The sequence below is a fragment of the Brienomyrus brachyistius genome, chromosome 1, assembly GCF_023856365.1.
Source record: "Brienomyrus brachyistius isolate T26 chromosome 1, BBRACH_0.4, whole genome shotgun sequence".
In the NCBI taxonomy this organism is placed as follows: Eukaryota; Metazoa; Chordata; class Actinopteri; order Osteoglossiformes; family Mormyridae; genus Brienomyrus; species Brienomyrus brachyistius.
Window position 1 is genome coordinate 14,377,122 of NC_064533.1, and position 16,936 is coordinate 14,394,057.

Below are 16,936 nucleotides of genomic sequence, written 5' to 3' on the forward strand. Positions count from 1 at the left end.
AGGCACCTTCTTATGACCCAGCACCTCATTTTTTACTATCTACACCCCCTAGAAATGTAAGATCTTTCAGTTCTGAGGTTCTCCACATACCCAGAGCTAGAAAGAAGGGCACATTTAGTCATTATGCACCAAAACTGTGGAATACATTACGAGGTACCGGCAGCAATTGGGGAAGCTGGATCATTTCCTTGTTTTAAAAAGCTATTGAAGATATATGTCTGTACCCTAGCATTGCCACAATTCTTATTGTTTACATTCTCTCATTTTTTGTCCTTCTTCTGATTGGTGCTCTGGTTATTATTACTGACACACCTTTTAAATGTTGCTGTCCGGGCTGCGATGCAGGTCTCTCTGTAAGGCTGAGCTCTCTGTAAAGCGTGCTCATGTTTCACTAACACAATCTCACACGCATTACCTCGGAAAACTTGTTCCACAGATCGTCCCTCGCTGCGTTGCCGTACATGTGTGTCATCAAATAATCCTGCAACGAAGAAAAGAGCCGTTCACAGTGTAAATCGGCGAGTCTCTTTATCAAACACGCAGGAAGCAGCTGCCAGCTGCCGGCACCCTTCCCGGGACGTCCCAACTCTGCACGGCTAATCCGCAGCACAGCGTCTGTGTGATTTATGCAAATTCTGGCCAGCTGTTTGCGGGAGATTTACAGGAATCTTCTGGGGGAGCGAAGACGGGTGCGGGGCCACAGCCATGAGGAAACCAGCTTACACTCTACACTGTGCGCTTAAAAATAAATAAAAGGCCCAGCAGATTACAGCAGCGGCAGCAGTGGCACGCTTAGATCGCCCCAGCGCCTCTCACTGTCGCGTTCGGGGCGGACCCCCGCTACCCCCGGTGTCATTAAGCACACTAATGCCATACTTCATATCTTATATGGATGAGTTTCATATTTCTATGCTTTTGTGCTAGAGGGACTCGGGGCATTTCACAGGGAGCAAAGATCAGTAAAACATAAACAGATATAAACATTAAATGTAGCAATATAAAACGTAACAATATAAATGTAACAATATAAAATGTAACAATATAAAATGTAACAATATAAATGTAACAATATAAAATGTAACAACATAAATGCAACAATATGAAATGTAAATGTAATATATGCATTTGTTAAAGGAATCATTAACATATCATTCATTTCCAGAACTGTGCTGCTGTTGTTACATAATACAGTAGATACTGAGCAATATCATTTCTCCATGCAGCTGACCAAATTCTTTCTTCATGCTTATAACCATAAGGTCAGCGGTTCAAATCCCGTGGCTGTCAGAATAACCATATCACCGTCAGGCCCATCACCCTTTGACCTCGAAAGATCTTTCACCCTGAAAGTTAGTCCAGGGGCTCCAGATAAATGACTCCGCCAGAACTCTGACCCTGAGCTTCACGCTCACCTGCACATGTCTGTGTGTCTCGGGGGAGAGCAAGATGAGATGTGGGAAGAATTTTGTTGTACTTCTGCAATAAAAGCATTTTATTCTATTAGGTTATAAAACTACCTTGATCTGTACCTGTAACCTGTAACCTTGTCACATAAACGGATGTTGCTGTCAGGGGTTGGATGTGGATTTTCTAGGGGGTGGAGCAAAGACAAATGACACGCCCCTTGCATCCTCAGTCATTTATCTTGCACTGCCCTAACCCCCAACCAGAGTACTGCCTGTCTGCCCACATGTACCCCTCCCTGTCCTCTGTCAGCTCCGTCTGCCTCACCTTCACTGCCCCCCACCCCCCCCCCCCCCCCCCCCCCGCACTCTCCCAAGCAGAAGCCCTGCGTATCACGGATCTGCTCAAAACCCCAGCTAAAACCCTGCAGATATCGGCAATATTTCTATTCTAGTGAAAATATTTCATTCCAGTGTTATTCTCCCGGAACAAAGTGTCACAGTGTGTCACACAGCACAGAAATTAAGATATTTAACCACCGGAAAACAGCGTTGGGGCGGGGGGGGGGGAGACGCAGAATCGCTGGCGGGGCTCCTTTAAGCTGAGCTTTCAGCTGAACGCCCCCCAGTGTTAAAGGAAACCCACGGGACTCGCTAGACTCCACATTGCACATAACACCCCCCCCCCCTCCATTGACAGGAACTTAGTACCCTGCAGTGAGGGACTGGCACAGGGCTGGCAAAATCCCCAGCCACCAGAGACACCCCCCTCACTCTGAAAACAACACATCCACAACGGTTTAGGGAGCTTCTGGAATCATCCACGCCTGAGAGAATCACGCCATAAAGGCAGCACTGAGCTCTGTATGGAACAGCTGAGAGACAGCCCCCCCCAGCCCCTTGTGGGGGGTAGTAGGATTGGGGTGGAAGCCACACACACTGCTGTCTTTCTACCTCTTATTTTAAGACCCCCCCTCCCACTCCCATATACTTTCACTTTTCACCGTCAGCCACCGGCTGCCCTCTGGCAGCACGGGCAGGAGGGGGGCCGCCTCTCCCGGGAGCTGCCTGTCACTGCCTGTTCCCACAACGCCAACACCGCCCAAATCCCGGCGGCCATCGCAGCATGGGGGAAAATGGGAGCACTAACATGCAGCTCCGTTTCACATGCCCGTCGACTCCCCGCATGCCAGCATCCCCGCTGACCAAAATAAACTGCGGCTCAGTACATGAAACCCTCACAGAGTCCGGTTGCAGGAAGCTGGCATGCGAGTCTGAGGGTTCCCACACGGCAGGGAAGAGCACAAGTGCTTTTCCGGGCCCATCGGCAGCTCCCAACCCCGTCCAACAAAGCCAGAGTCACTCCAGGAACGCTCCGGAATTCCAATACGCACGCTGCCTCAAAAAGGCGGGATTGACATGCGCTTGTGACTTCCCAGAATTCATTTGCTGCTCTCCACTCAGGGTGCCTGTCTGGGGAGACAGGGAGAGAGCAAGGGCCAGAAGTGCGGTACACTGCAGAAGACCATCACCCCAGTGACCTGTCAACTTCCTCCACCATCCTAGAGTTCAACCCCAATAGGGCGAGAACATTTTCCACCTAAGAAAACGAAAGCACAAAGATATTCTCAGTACAGAGACAAATTTAGCCTTTAACTTTCTGCAGGGATGACGGTGAATGTAACCCATTTACACTGTACTTCCTGTTCGGATTAACGACAAACTTAGCACGGGACTTCATTCAGTGGGCCGAAGCTGAGCATAAAAGTCAGGTGGTGCGTGACGGTGCACTCTCAGAACCTTAGAGGATCAAACATGATCACACCACTTCCACACGCTAGTTACATCCCATCTCTCACTCCAGAAGCATCATCTGTACCCATGTTTCGTTTCCTGTCCTCACCACTGCAGTGTTTTTGTTTCTTTTTACATTGATTTGAAGGTTTACTGAGTTAATTTGGTCAGTTTTTGCATCAAAATATCAGTCGATCTCCAGACAAATTACTCAGATAACAGACGTTTAGATTGGATTCTGCTCTCTCCATAATTAGCTTGCAGGTGAGTATAAATTCTTATTAAGAAGGTTGGTCAGTGCAAATGCTGCATCCGTGGGCAACCTTCATAACACATTGCCAAGCTTAATGCAGATCTATACTGCAATTTATAAGCAAAACAGAAGCGTATCAAGATATATTAGGGGCTATTTTTATGATTTATAGTTTATTGCTTATTTTACTTTCCAGTTCTGGGCTTGGCAATAGGTCTCCTTTGGCCTGATTTGATAAGCGATTAGAACATTTTGTTATGAGGGCAATCCCCTCGCCACCTAATCGCCAGAGGAAAGGGGCTCATGCGGGTCATTCCCTGTGCTCCACTCCCCAATACGGCATGTGGCTGCTGTGGCAGAATCGTTTATTCTGGATTGCAATAATTGCGGTCACGGAGTCAGCGGCAGCGCGCCGCACCTCTCCCGCTGCAATACAACCATCATCCATGCATGCGGGCAATTCCAGTGGCCCCAAATGACCAGCCATTGCCGGGGGAGGGAAGGGGGGGTTTGGGTGCCTGAGTGGCACCTGACAGAAAACGAAGCGATGTTTAGAAACTTTCCCCGAGTTCTCATGCAAAACAGGGGAAATGTCAAAAACATCAACAAGCATTAGTTTCCATGTTATTAACCTCATTAACGTTATTTTGCAGCCACACAATGTCACTGCTGCCTCGCACCTTCAGGGTGGCGCTGTTGCCTTACACCCCCAAGGCGGGCTTCTACCTCCGCTATACATGTGGCGCTTGCATGTTCTCTCCATGTTGTGTGGGTCTCCCTCATGCTCCCTGTTCACATGCATATTCTAAGGCTACCTGGCTTCTCTAATTTGCCTGTAGCGTGTGCATGTATGTGCTGAACCTGCATAAAACATTAGAAGATGGATGGATTAATAATGTTACCTTAAACTGCAGCATATATTTTCGGCCATACAACAAAGATTAAGCAGTACACATTACCCCCATTACAGTTAAATGCTAAACGTAACTGTCCAGGCAGCATTGGCTGCAGTGGAGACAGTTTCCACTCACGTGTACAAAAACATACTCTTCCAGGGGGAACAAACAATCCAGATCAGCCCCCACCTGGGTCTAGCTAGTTCTGCAGAATCCGGCTGCAGTGAGATTTTAATGTTTATGCTACTGGTGTCTATTTGGTATCCTCGTTTTGCATTACTCTGCCGAAAGATTCAACAAAAAAACAAAACACAGCAAAACAATGACCCCATGTAGTGGTTTAAGGCAAGCATTCACACTGCATTTCAAGAAATATGCTTTAGTTCATGAATAAGTAATATGGCAACTGTCATGCAACACGCCTAATCAAACCGCACTCACTGATGATGTTACTAATGGTTAGTCAGCGACTTATTCGCCAAAACACAAAACCAAAAAGCTGCTTTATTTTGCTTCATCCGACTGGATTTTTTTTCTAAATGGCTGAATTTGCCTTCATCTCCACTATGTGCTGAGGCCCTTTTCACGATGCCTGCGTTCCTGCATTACACACGTCAGACTGAGCCGCAGAAAAGCTGGCAGATTCGGGCAAGAAAATAAAACTCAAGAAAGCCTTGGTGGTTTAAAATAGCAAAACTTTTAAAACTCAGTATGTTTTAGTTATTTATATATGTTATTTAACACTGCGGTTAGCGCGATGTCCCACTCCAGAAAGGTCCCATCTCACATCCAAGTTCCAGGAATTGGGTCCGTCTCCCGGTCCAAATGAAAGTGCCTGGTCGATCGGCATGTGTTTACACAGTCGGGGGGTGAAGTTCATCTCAGGTGACATCATTCCTATTGGCCTGGCCTGGACTCTGTTTACCGTCAGGTTCATTTAGCGCAATGAGCCTGAATCAGCCCCCCAATCCCCATTCTTCTGCCGTCAAAGCAGTTCGCAGTAATGTTTGGGATGGGTCGTCTGTTTGATTTGTTAATCCTGCAAAGCGAAGTCTGTTTTCATAGCTGAAATCTTAAATTCCGCAGTGCGGATGGTGAGCCGTCGCCGTACAAAGAGAGATTAAACCAAGTAGGAAGTTAGAAACTCATCAGCGCTGAAACCTAGGAAAACAAGCAAATGCACATTTCACTGAGAACCAAGATGACTGCCTGAGTGAACTTCCCCAGCTGACCAGACAGTTCAAAGGAAGTAATGAGGGAGAAAAGCACCAGATTAAGTGGGAATGAAGGTGGATGAGTGTGTGCGTGTGTGTGTGTGCGTGTGTGTGTGTGTGTGTGTGTGAGCGGGTATACCTATCCTTATGGGGACACAATGTCCCCATAACATGATAAATATTATAAAAATCAGTGACTGCTATGAAAAAAATAAAAATTCAAAAACTGTTGTATTTTGCTTGGTTACTCATGGTTACGGTTAGGGCAGTGTGGGGGTTAAGGTTGTCATAGTTGGCGTTAGCATTTTTCCCACAGAAGTGAATGAGTGGGCCCCATAAAGATATGTATACCCTACTTGTGTGTGCGTGTGTGTGTGTGTGTGCGCATGTGTGTGCATATGCATTCAGTGTAATTACTTTCACTTTCAGTAATGATCACAATAGAGAGTGACAGAAAATCCAGTTAGACCGGAGTGAAATTGATAAAGGTCTGAGTGGAGAGCAGCACATCTGAGCCGACTGGACAAGCCAGATCTCAGCTCCTGCCACTGCTCTGAAAATACAAGATTTATAGCCGTTTGTGCCTACTCTACACCCAAAAGCAGAGCCCTGCACTGGTGTATTCTGGGATACATAAAACTGAAGAATTCTTGGGGGGGGCTAACATTATAATTGACATCAAACCTACCACAAAAATGAGCAGGTGCAGAACTCTTTAGCTAGTGTGGGAGAGGAAGACCATTTCATTATATTTGATAGAGAGAGGACCAGGACAATTTAAAAGCATTTAACAGAGAAAAAACAGGATCCTTTAAATACATTTAACAGAGTAGGAACGGGAACCTTTAACTACATTTAACAGACAGAGGGGAACAGGGCAAATTAACTATACAGTGTGGGGAATGGGACACTTTAGCAGCATTTAACAGAGACAGAGGAACAGAACCCATTAACTATACAGTGTGGGGAATGGGACCCTTTAGCAGCATTTCACATAGAAAGAGGAACAGAACCCGTTAACTATACAGTGTAGGGAACGGGACCCTTTAGCAGCATTTCACAATGAAAGAGGAACAGAATCCGTTAACTATACAGTGTGGGGAACGGGACCCTTTAGCAGCATTTAACAGAGACAGAGGAACAGAACCCATTAACTATACAGTGTGGGGAACGGAACCCTTTAGCAGCATTTCACATAGAGAGAGGAACAGAACCCATTAACTATACAGTGTGGGGAACGGAACCCTTTAGCAGCATTTAACATAGAGAGAGGAACAGAACCCATTAATTATACAGTGTGGGGAACGGACCCTTTAGCAGCGTTTAACATAGAGAGAGGAACAGAACCCATTAATTATACAGTGTGGGGAACGGACCCTTTAGCAGCATTTAACATAGAGAGAGGAACAGAACCATTACAGTGAGGTGAACAGGACTCCTTAATTACACATAACTGCGGGAAAGCGAGGCTCTTTACCTACATTTAAGCCCCTCTGGAACACAGGCTGCCCCATGACGTTTGCCAGCATCCGGATGAGAGCGGCGCCCTGGAGTAAAGAGAAAAGGAAAATATCACCTGTCGCCTGGCTGGTACCTGCTCAGCATTTCCACACCCCTCCCCCAACCCTTCCCCAGCAGCGGTGTTGGTAAAAATGGTTTCCATATGAACGGTTTATAGGTATGACTGAGCATCTCCACTGTCAGGGTCAGTGTCATCTGACCCTGCCCTTTGTGTATTGTCCCCATTTGGCCCGCAGGCGTCGCTGGACATCCAGGCTCCACAGGTCTTGTAGCCCTTCAGCCCCTAGAGTGCTTCAGGCTGCTGCCCATGTGTCCCTGTTTAGCTTTAAAGTGTGTGGACTGCAAATGAATATTGTGATTTTTTTTAATTTAAGATTGTATAACATCACCCCTCCAGCAGACCCCCAGGGTTTAACAGAATCCGCAGGGTGACTCAAGCCTTGCCTTCTTGTAGGCGATCCAGTCAAACACCCTGTCGATGTCAGCGGCCTGGAAGACTTCTTGGGAGATAGGGTGCGAGCTGGCCAGGCCATCCAGGAGCATCACCTCGTGTAGGACGTCTGTCAGGAAGCGCTGTTTTTCCTGGGCACAGGGGACAGAAGGCTAAGCTGAGAATAGAGTCACCCCCTGCTGGACCGGCTTCATGATGGTGCCACGTGTTGGATTGCTAAAGTTGAGAGGTGAGGATGCGGATCATTTTCAGAGCACAGAGAATGAAAAATTCCTGCAGAGTAAATACAGGCCCCAATGATACTGCTGGTTTACACTGGGAGTGACAGGGCTGATTCTAAGGTTATTTTAAAGTGGGGGGCATATGAGGAACAATAATTCATGCAGAGGGGCCAACTTTATCATTAGCCAATGATATGATTTGAATTGGAGAGGGGACACTCCAGGAGCCAATCAGCTTTCGGTTCAGGCCAGCGCCCCTGTGGTCCCGCCCCTGTACACACCCTTGCCGAGCACTTCGTCCCTGGGAGAGCCCCACTGCATATGCTCTCGGTACACCATCTGCTATTCTGCTATGAGAATCAAGGATTCGTTTCCATTTTCAACTCGGGGTCATCCGTACCCCTTGGAGCACCCAGTCCGATTTCATCCCCTGAAGCCAGTCAGCCACACGCCTCATTTGCTGCTAAAATGAATTAATCTGACTCACTGGAAGCTGCATGTGGGGGGGGGGGATTTGGATCAGGTGAGCATGCAAATCTGCCTTCGGATGTCCATGTGTCCACAGGTTTTGGTCACACCGCGGACGAATTACCAATTACCACCACCCGTAACCAGAAAATAAATATCTGCTATCCTTCTCAAAGCAATCTGAGGCGAAATTACATTTAAAAATCAAAAATTCAATCTGCAAGGAGCCCATTTTCCTCATCATCTGCTCCTGCATGCCAGTCAGCTAATAACGACGGACAGACTTCTCCGCAGGATGGTATTCAGCAGAGCAGAAATTACACTCCTGCTAAAATGATAATTCCCTGATTCCTAAATGTCAGATTGGATTCTTAAATGTCACCTAAGCCCCTCCTTTTCCCATTTGTAGATATTTAAGAGAATAAACTATGTACAGTCATAGAAAAATATTGCTTGTGTAATATGTCAGATTTAGATTTATCACTGTTTGCCACCCTCTGCTTCTATGGAATGTATGTGGCTCTGTGCTGCTTTGACTCTTTTCAAATAATTTCAGCTCTTATTAATTATTTGCAACTCTTTCACTTTCTATCCCACTGCACCTGAGACCTTAAACTTCCAAGCCTTACAACCAAATGGCAATGGAGTTCGATGACAGCTGCTACATAATAAGATGTTGCCTAATACGTTTTGATATTTTTGATGCATGTTATCTTCGTCCTCCTGCAGTCCTGAGACATGCAATGTAGGTCTGACCCGCTGTGAGTGTGTGACTGTAAACCCTGACACTCAATCCAAGTGGCTGACTGCCACGTTCCCTATTCATCGTGGAATAGACTTCAGATTCACTGCTTGTATTGGATAATATCCGTGTGCAGTACTGATAGGCTCCATAGCTCAGCGGCTAGAGCACTGACCTTGTAAACCCGAGGTTGTGAGTGGGAGCCTCACTGAGGCCTGCAAACCTTGCATTTGGAGCATAGCTTTTGGGGCACAGTGTGTAGGGTCCCGCAGGCTATGACTCTCCACCAGAAGTTTACTGGTTCAGATCCTGGGGCCCTAGAGCGAGACCTTCAACCTCGGTAGAAATGCATAATTGGCTGACCTTGCACTCAGACCCCAAGCTTCACTCTCAGCTGTATGTGTGTGCGTATGCCTCAGTGCATGATGGGATATGCGAAAACAAGCATTTCGATGGTCCTGTGCAAATGGAGCATAAAGCATCGTCATTAGATATACTTATCGCAGACAGATATACTTAATTTACTTTAAAAATTATTTATCAGTTGTGGGGCCACAACAACCTTAGGCCTAATCCTAAGGTGCAGGACCTCCTGGGTCAGATGGCATCACACCGCACATATTCATGCACTATTTAAAGACACCGATACACCAAACCTGTGTCTTTGATTGAAACTGGAGCAGCCAAAGGATTCCCCTACAAATACAGGAAGGGCATGCAGATGGAACTCAAACCCACCGAGCCACCATGCCATCTCTGTACGGGCTATAATTAAGTAGGACGCAACCATTCAGTTAAAGTATAAATTATCATCTGAAATTTCGTTTTATCACCATAAAAGCACTGGTCCTATTTTCAAGCTACTTTTAAAGCATCTTGCCTTCTCCATGGCTGAGGCCTTTACCTGCTGAGCACATTTATCGCCGGATAATTACTGTTTTTTACATGTCAGTCAGTTATCAGCCCTAAGCAGACTTATTATGCTTCTTTTCCTCAGACCCCATTCTCACGTAGCCAAAAAAATGCCACACTTAGCCTGTTAGCCTGATTAGCACTTACTCTAAGACAGCAGACGTCTGAAGTATATATACATATTCAGGCATAAGATGTGAATGGAATAAGTGTGATTGGGATAAGTGTGAAAGTGTCTGGTGTACTGGAACAGTCCAGCAAATACAAGCATTAGGTTTGTGGAGGAAAAAATAATATTCAGTTACAACATCTTGATGGGAGTCACAGCTAGTCAACTGGCAAATTTTTACAAGACAAAACAAAAAGTGAGGAAATAGGAATTCCCAAATAAATCAAAGATTCAAAATGGCGGGGAGAAATGCCATAAGGCCAGCTCTGCATGTCCTTTGCTACTCTGGGTTAAACCTCATTATCTCGTTTCTATGCCTAATTTCAGGATATGTCTGGATATAGCATCTATACTTTCAATTAATGTACTTTTCCCTGAATTTCCTTTGACTTAATGATTTGTGTTTGGAGACAGGAAGAAGATCATCCAAATTATGAACGTCTCATTGGCTGAATGCTGCATGGACGGCAGTAGGACAGCGATCAAGCACCAGTGGAGCAGAGAAAATTCAGGGTCCGTTATGCACCCAGGCCATGTGAATGACAAGCACTCTTGTGTGCTTTAAAGATAAGTGCTGAGTAATTTGTCCTAAATTACTTCCTTCATATCATTCAAAATAAATGGATGAGGATGCAGACTGCTTTCCTCTTGAGCATGAATCATTATAACGGCCTCAGAACAACCGTGCTGTCATGAAGGGACAAACACACACACACACACACACACACACACACGCAGACAAACACTGTGTTTTCCAATAAAACATACAGTATCAGACACAAAAATGACAGGCTGGATCTTCCATCAATACTGAGTATCTATGTACCCACACGACCCCACAAAACGGGTAATTTAGAGAGACCAATTCACCTAACTGCATGTTCTTGGACTACAGGAGGGAACCAGAGATAACCAACCCATCCACCCATCCATCCATCCATCCATCCATTTTTTAAACATTTTTTCAGTACAGGGACATGGTGACACGTGACATTGGCAGATACATGATGCTCAAAGCCATGTTAGATCGACGGTTTGTAAGGCCAGGACCTCAAAGCCTGACTCCACACAGACCACATGCAGTCATAGCTGCCCTCTTCTTTCACATAAGCTTTCATTCTAGGTCATCTCCCACAATCGTGGGTTTTGGCTGAAAGTGCTCACTAAAAAACAAAAAAACGACGTTGCTCATTTTAGTCACATCTCCTCCTACTGATTTATAGCACCTTTGCACTTTATTAATAGACTGGATAAGCTGCACAAGGGATTCGGGTCACGAGCCATTTCCAGAAACCCACTTTCCAGGGTTTGAACCTGCAAGTCTTTAGTCCTCGGGCCTGTTCCGTAACCACGTTTACACCTGCAGCCACAGCTGGAGGAGGGCTATCAGCCACCTGTACGGGCAGCAAATCGGCTTTCGTTTGTACATGTGAGGCTCCTTTAAGAAGCTGCACAGGCTGAAATCTACAGCACAGATGTTCCACCACCATGCTATGCCCCCCCATCCCCCACCCCCCCCCACACACACACACACCCTACAAAACAAATCAGACTCCACAGTTGCCTAAGGACAGTGTAGACACAAGCAGGTGCACAGACCCTCTCTCATTAATCTTTCTGATGGATACAGTGATCCAGGTGAACATTCAGCCTCTAGGAAAGCCTTGTTGCATATCCGCAAGGATATCGGAATATGCTGATATTCCATTTTCGTGCGTCTGTGCTGCCCTGACCCCCCTCCCGTGGCCTGGGTATGCTGTACCCCTGTCCTGATGTGTTTAATTGATTGCTTTGCTGGGGGTGGCTGCCATGAGCTCGGCCTGTCAGGCCTTGTGACTGAAATCGGGTGGTAACGACCATATTGTAGACCTCCAGCCTCCACACCGATTAATGCAATCGCTTTATGGCAATTAGCACGCTAATGCTACAGACGGAGCACATGGGCAGCTTCTCAGATGGAGGTCAGTGAGTCCCCCACATCTGCCAGTCACGTTCTCCACAGCTTCAACGGCCGAATTTTCCTTTTGAAAATCATTCTCCAAACAGCCTGTCATGAGTCAGTGTAACGTCCCAGAGACAGACTGTGTCACTGACACACCTGGCTGTCAAATTCTACATCACGCACGTACACGCAGACACTCACCCACGTACACGCAGACACTCACACACGTACACGCAGACACTCACACACGGACACGCAGACACTCACCCACGTACACGCAGACACTCACCCACGTACACGCAGACACTCACACACGTACACGCAGACACTCACACACGTACACGCAGACACTCACGCACATGCACGCAGACACTCACCCACGTACACGCAGACACTCACCCACGTACACGCAGACACTCACCCACGTACACGCAGACACTCACACACGAACACGCAGACACTCACACACGGACACGCAGACACTCACCCACGTACACGCAGACACTCACGCACATGCACGCAGACACTCACCCACAGACACGCAGACACTCACCCACGGACACGCAGACACTCACCCACGTACACGCAGACACTCACGCACGTACACGCAGATACTCACCCACGTACACGCAGACACTCACCCACGTACACGCAGACACTCACCCACGGACACGCAGACACTCACGCACGTACACGCAGATATTCACCCACGTACACGCAGACACTCACCCACGTACACGCAGACACTCACACACGGACATGCAGACACTCACACACGTGCACGCAGACACTCACCCACGTACACGCAGACACTCACCCACGTACACGCAGACACTCACTCACGTACACGCAGACATTCACGCACGTGCACGCAGACACTCACCCACGTGCACGCAGACACTCACTCACGTGCACGCAGACACTCACGCACGTGCACGCAGACACTCACCCACGTACACGCAGACACTCACCCAAGTGCACGCAGACACTCACCCAAGTGCACGCAGACACTCACCCACGTACACGCAGACACTCACGCACATGCACGCAGACACTCACCCACGTACACGCAGACACTCACCCAAGTGCACGCAGACACTCACGCACGTGCACGCAGACACTCACTCACGTACACGCACTAGAATTGCACCCGGTTCCTCTGCTTTCTGAGCACTGCGACAGTGTCCCGGGCTGCACTGAGGGTGAATATGACTCGCAGATCTTCTGAGGGCTCTCTTCTCCATCTGGCTGCTTTAAAAACCTCTGTTGGGGGGGGAGCTCAACAGAGACACCTGGGCTGGAATAAGAGTGTCACACTCCCACGTGTGCATCACTGCATCTCACAACCGCTGGACCCGGGGGTGAAGGATTGGCTGTGCATCCAGGAAGATCCACATGCCTGTCTCGGCAACATCACGGCCAGATGCTTCCGGGTGATCGGAACCCCACCCTGGCCACCACTGTCATCTGAAGTTCTATCTCCACACTTTCTTCACAGGCAGGTGACCTCTGGGTTTCACAGAATCCTCAACCATCCATGAAGAGCTTGTTTGAAGGAAGGCAAAGCGGCAGCAGGGGCCTCCATTCTCCACTCAGTCTTCACATATCCATGAAGACCAGCATGGACATCAAGCACACTGCAGGTGTGCAGCTGTATCCGGTGTCCAGTGCATGACCAGTAGGCCGCACCATGGCCTCACACATCCACAGCTTCTATCCTGCAGAGCTGGCAAGTTATCATCATGTTACACTGCGGTTAAGCTTGGCATTGTTGGGATTAGGGTTTTTCAAATAGAAGTGAATGAAAGGTCCCTACAAACATACGAATACAAACGTGTGTGAGACTGTGATAGACTCGCATCCCATGCAGGGTGAAACCTGTCTTGCGCCCTGTACTTCCTATGACTGGCTCCAGGCTTACTGCCAACCTGTACTGGATGAGTGGTTATGAAAGACCGATTGACGTTCAATTTTATAATTGCATTAAATTTTGTAATGAGAGAGATGTGACACACAAGGGGCTGCTGGGATTCTACACAGATGTCAAAGCCCCGTGGATGTCAAACAGTCAAAAGTTTTGTGTACATTCATCGATTTATTTTACTTGAAGGAGTGTGAGTCACATACAGAGCAGTCTGCAAAGGTCCATTTTTTCAAAGACAGTAGCCCGAGTCAGCGCTGCTAATTCACTGAGGCCGGATCCCAAAGCAAGCTTGACGCGATATGATCGTGGATCGCATCCAGTAGCCGAAGAATGCCAAGGACTCGGAATGCCGGAGATGTAGAGCCTAATTGGTTTCCTGTACGATTTTCCATTTCTGCCGGCCGCTTGCTTGTCCTCTTTCAGCGGTCCTGCTCGTTGTTGCTCCTGCACCTTGACTCCCCTGCTTTCCATTAAAAAACCCAAAGTGCTTTGCTGTAATGCGAGCAGGTTTACATTAAAGCCTAATGGATCCCCTTTTACGTGCTGCTGCCATTTCAAGTGGGGGGAGCACTGGTGGACCAGATTAGCATCTCAACAAAAACCAGTAAGAGCTCTCATCTTCATCTTCATGGGCAGCAACATGAAAGGGTCCAACGCAGTTGTCCCTCCAAGGCCCTGTCATGATTACAAAAGAAAGGAGGGACTCGGAGTACTCATGTGGTCTGATGAAGCTCCTGTCTGTTCAGACCCCACCGTGTCTTGTAGGAACATCCAGCAGGGGGCGTCCTCACAGACAAGTCTGCTGTAGCTCTGCCCCGCTCTGAGAAAAGTGGACTCCAGCAGCCATTCCAGACCTCCAGGGCCAGCCGGAGGCAGCCTGACAGGACTAGTCCAATCCTCTTATTGACTATATCTCTTCAAAGGGAGAGAGAACAACTCTGTGACAGGGACATGGCTGATACTTATCACTGCTTTATGACGTGTGGAGAAGAGCCTCTGAAGGGCTGCGAAATCCGAGCTGATGTCAGTGTCGGGGCAAAATAGATATAAATGAACCATCTGACAATGTGCCACCCCAAGGATTAAGACCAGAGCATTAAAGGAAAAGAACTATGAGCAGGCTGTTGAGCAAAAAGTCCCTTCAATTTAAAGCTATATGTTCCACAGGAACAAACCAGATTAAACGTTCCATACAGGTGTTGTGCCTCGAAACTGACACGCTTGAAAGCAGACATTGGGAGAATGGAAGGGGCGTTATTAAATACAAACTAAACAAGACGGGGAAACAAACAGAACTGTGAGGAATCAAAAACGATAAGATTGGGACTGGCACAGGCAACAGGAAGCCAGATGTTAATAACGGACTGGAGATGACGAGACAAAGAGGTACTTATATACAAATGCTAAAAAGCAACAGATGTGGCTCATCAGGCCTGTTAGTCAGGAGACAGGAGGATCAGGCAGAAAAGATGGTCAGGACGTGACAGAACCCCCCCGCAGCAGCACCACCATCACCACCAAGCCAGGGATAGACAAGGCACCCGACAGAACAAGGCATGGCAGGAGCAACAGGGTACATGGGACAGGCAGGGGCGGGACCAGGGACTAAGAGGACAACAGGCAAGAGCAACACTGAACAGAGGCACACTGATGAAACAGACCAAACACAGGATGGGACACCGGACCCAACCGGACAAACACCAGACATCAAAGGAGACTGAGGAGCAGCAGAGACAGGGAAGACAGAACAGAACAGGGCAAATTAGAAGGGCAACAACAGTAGCGGGAGAGGGACTAAGGTGGGACTGGAGTGAAGATGGAACAGGAAGTCTTCCAGACCCTCAGGAGCTGGGCAGTGAACCTGGGATGTGAAGCAGGGCTGGAGCAGTTCCCCGAGAGGATAGCTGCATCGAAAAGTGGTGAGAGCACTCCAGGGCAGGAGAAAGAGGGCGCCATGGTGCCTCTCCTGCAAGGAGGGCGTCAGGGTGATGACAGGAGACAAGGCAGGCATTGACGGGATAACAGGAGATGAGGTAGGAGTCGAGGCAGGAGCCGACATGACACGAAGAGACAAGGCAGGAGGTGAGACGGACATCAATGGGACACCAGGATACGTGGCAGGTTGCAGACAGGGCACAACCAGTACACCAGTCATATGGCTGTAACATATGGATGAAGTGTAGTTCTCTTGGATTTTGCCATAGGCCTTAGTACATGAGTTGGCGTTGTCTCACCAATGGAGCACAACGATTTGCAATGCAAAATCCCACCCACGCCCAGCAGATCACCAAAGAATAAGGTCTTGACACATCTGATGAGCAATCGGACTGCCAGCTGTTACTCTCTGTTGAGTTGGGGAGCAGAAATCTACATGGGAAATGAGGGTCCCGCCCAGCTCTGCAAACAGTTCAACGACTGGGCACTATTTGTCACGGGTGGCGTTGAGAAGAGTGATAATTACGAGGCTTAATTGTGATTAGCAAGAGGGAAACAGAGAAATTGAATGACATGAGTCATAACAGATTAGCATTTACACTATACTACAAATGAGCTCCGCAGAACATCTGAAGCTAGCAGCTGCGGGATGCAACCTTACCATGTTCCACTTGGGGAAAAGGAAGTCAGTGCCCACATACTCAAAGAAGTGAGCGAAGCCCTCCTTCAGCCAGACGTCCTCCCACCAAACAGGGGTCACGAGGTCGCCAAACCACTGCAGGGGAACAACATAAAGAGTTTTACTGCAACCTCTGATGATCTAACCCCAGCTAGACTGTGTTCACCCATTCACATCACAACCATTAGTATTCAAGGACAGCACTTTCATTTATACAGAAGATCAGCTTTATTTGGGTCTAAGGGCAACAATATTATTCTCACTCACAACATAAAATGAAATAAAAATGAGTATTAAGACCCTTGGTATCGACTTTGTACTTTTTCTTCATGAATGCTGCAAGATAGTGAGCCAGTCTTTGATACTAGCAGTTATCTTGAAGCACAATCAGCATCTGAATGTACAGATAAGG

At 47.7% G+C, this 16,936-nt stretch overlaps 1 protein-coding gene across 1 annotated transcript in view; it reads right to left on the minus strand.

Moving 5' to 3' along the window:
- The window catches only part of LOC125706401 (thyrotropin-releasing hormone-degrading ectoenzyme-like), a 104,128-nt gene that overhangs the window by 32,067 nt on the left and 55,125 nt on the right, over window positions 1-16,936 (minus strand). The window contains exons 5-8 of the mRNA XM_048973124.1: window positions 16,507-16,620; window positions 7,526-7,663; window positions 7,042-7,107; window positions 416-481 (exon numbers count right to left, since the gene is read on the minus strand). Coding sequence (XP_048829081.1) covers window positions 416-481; window positions 7,042-7,107; window positions 7,526-7,663; window positions 16,507-16,620 — 384 coding nt within the window. The remainder of the gene's footprint in view (window positions 1-415; window positions 482-7,041; window positions 7,108-7,525; window positions 7,664-16,506; window positions 16,621-16,936) is intronic.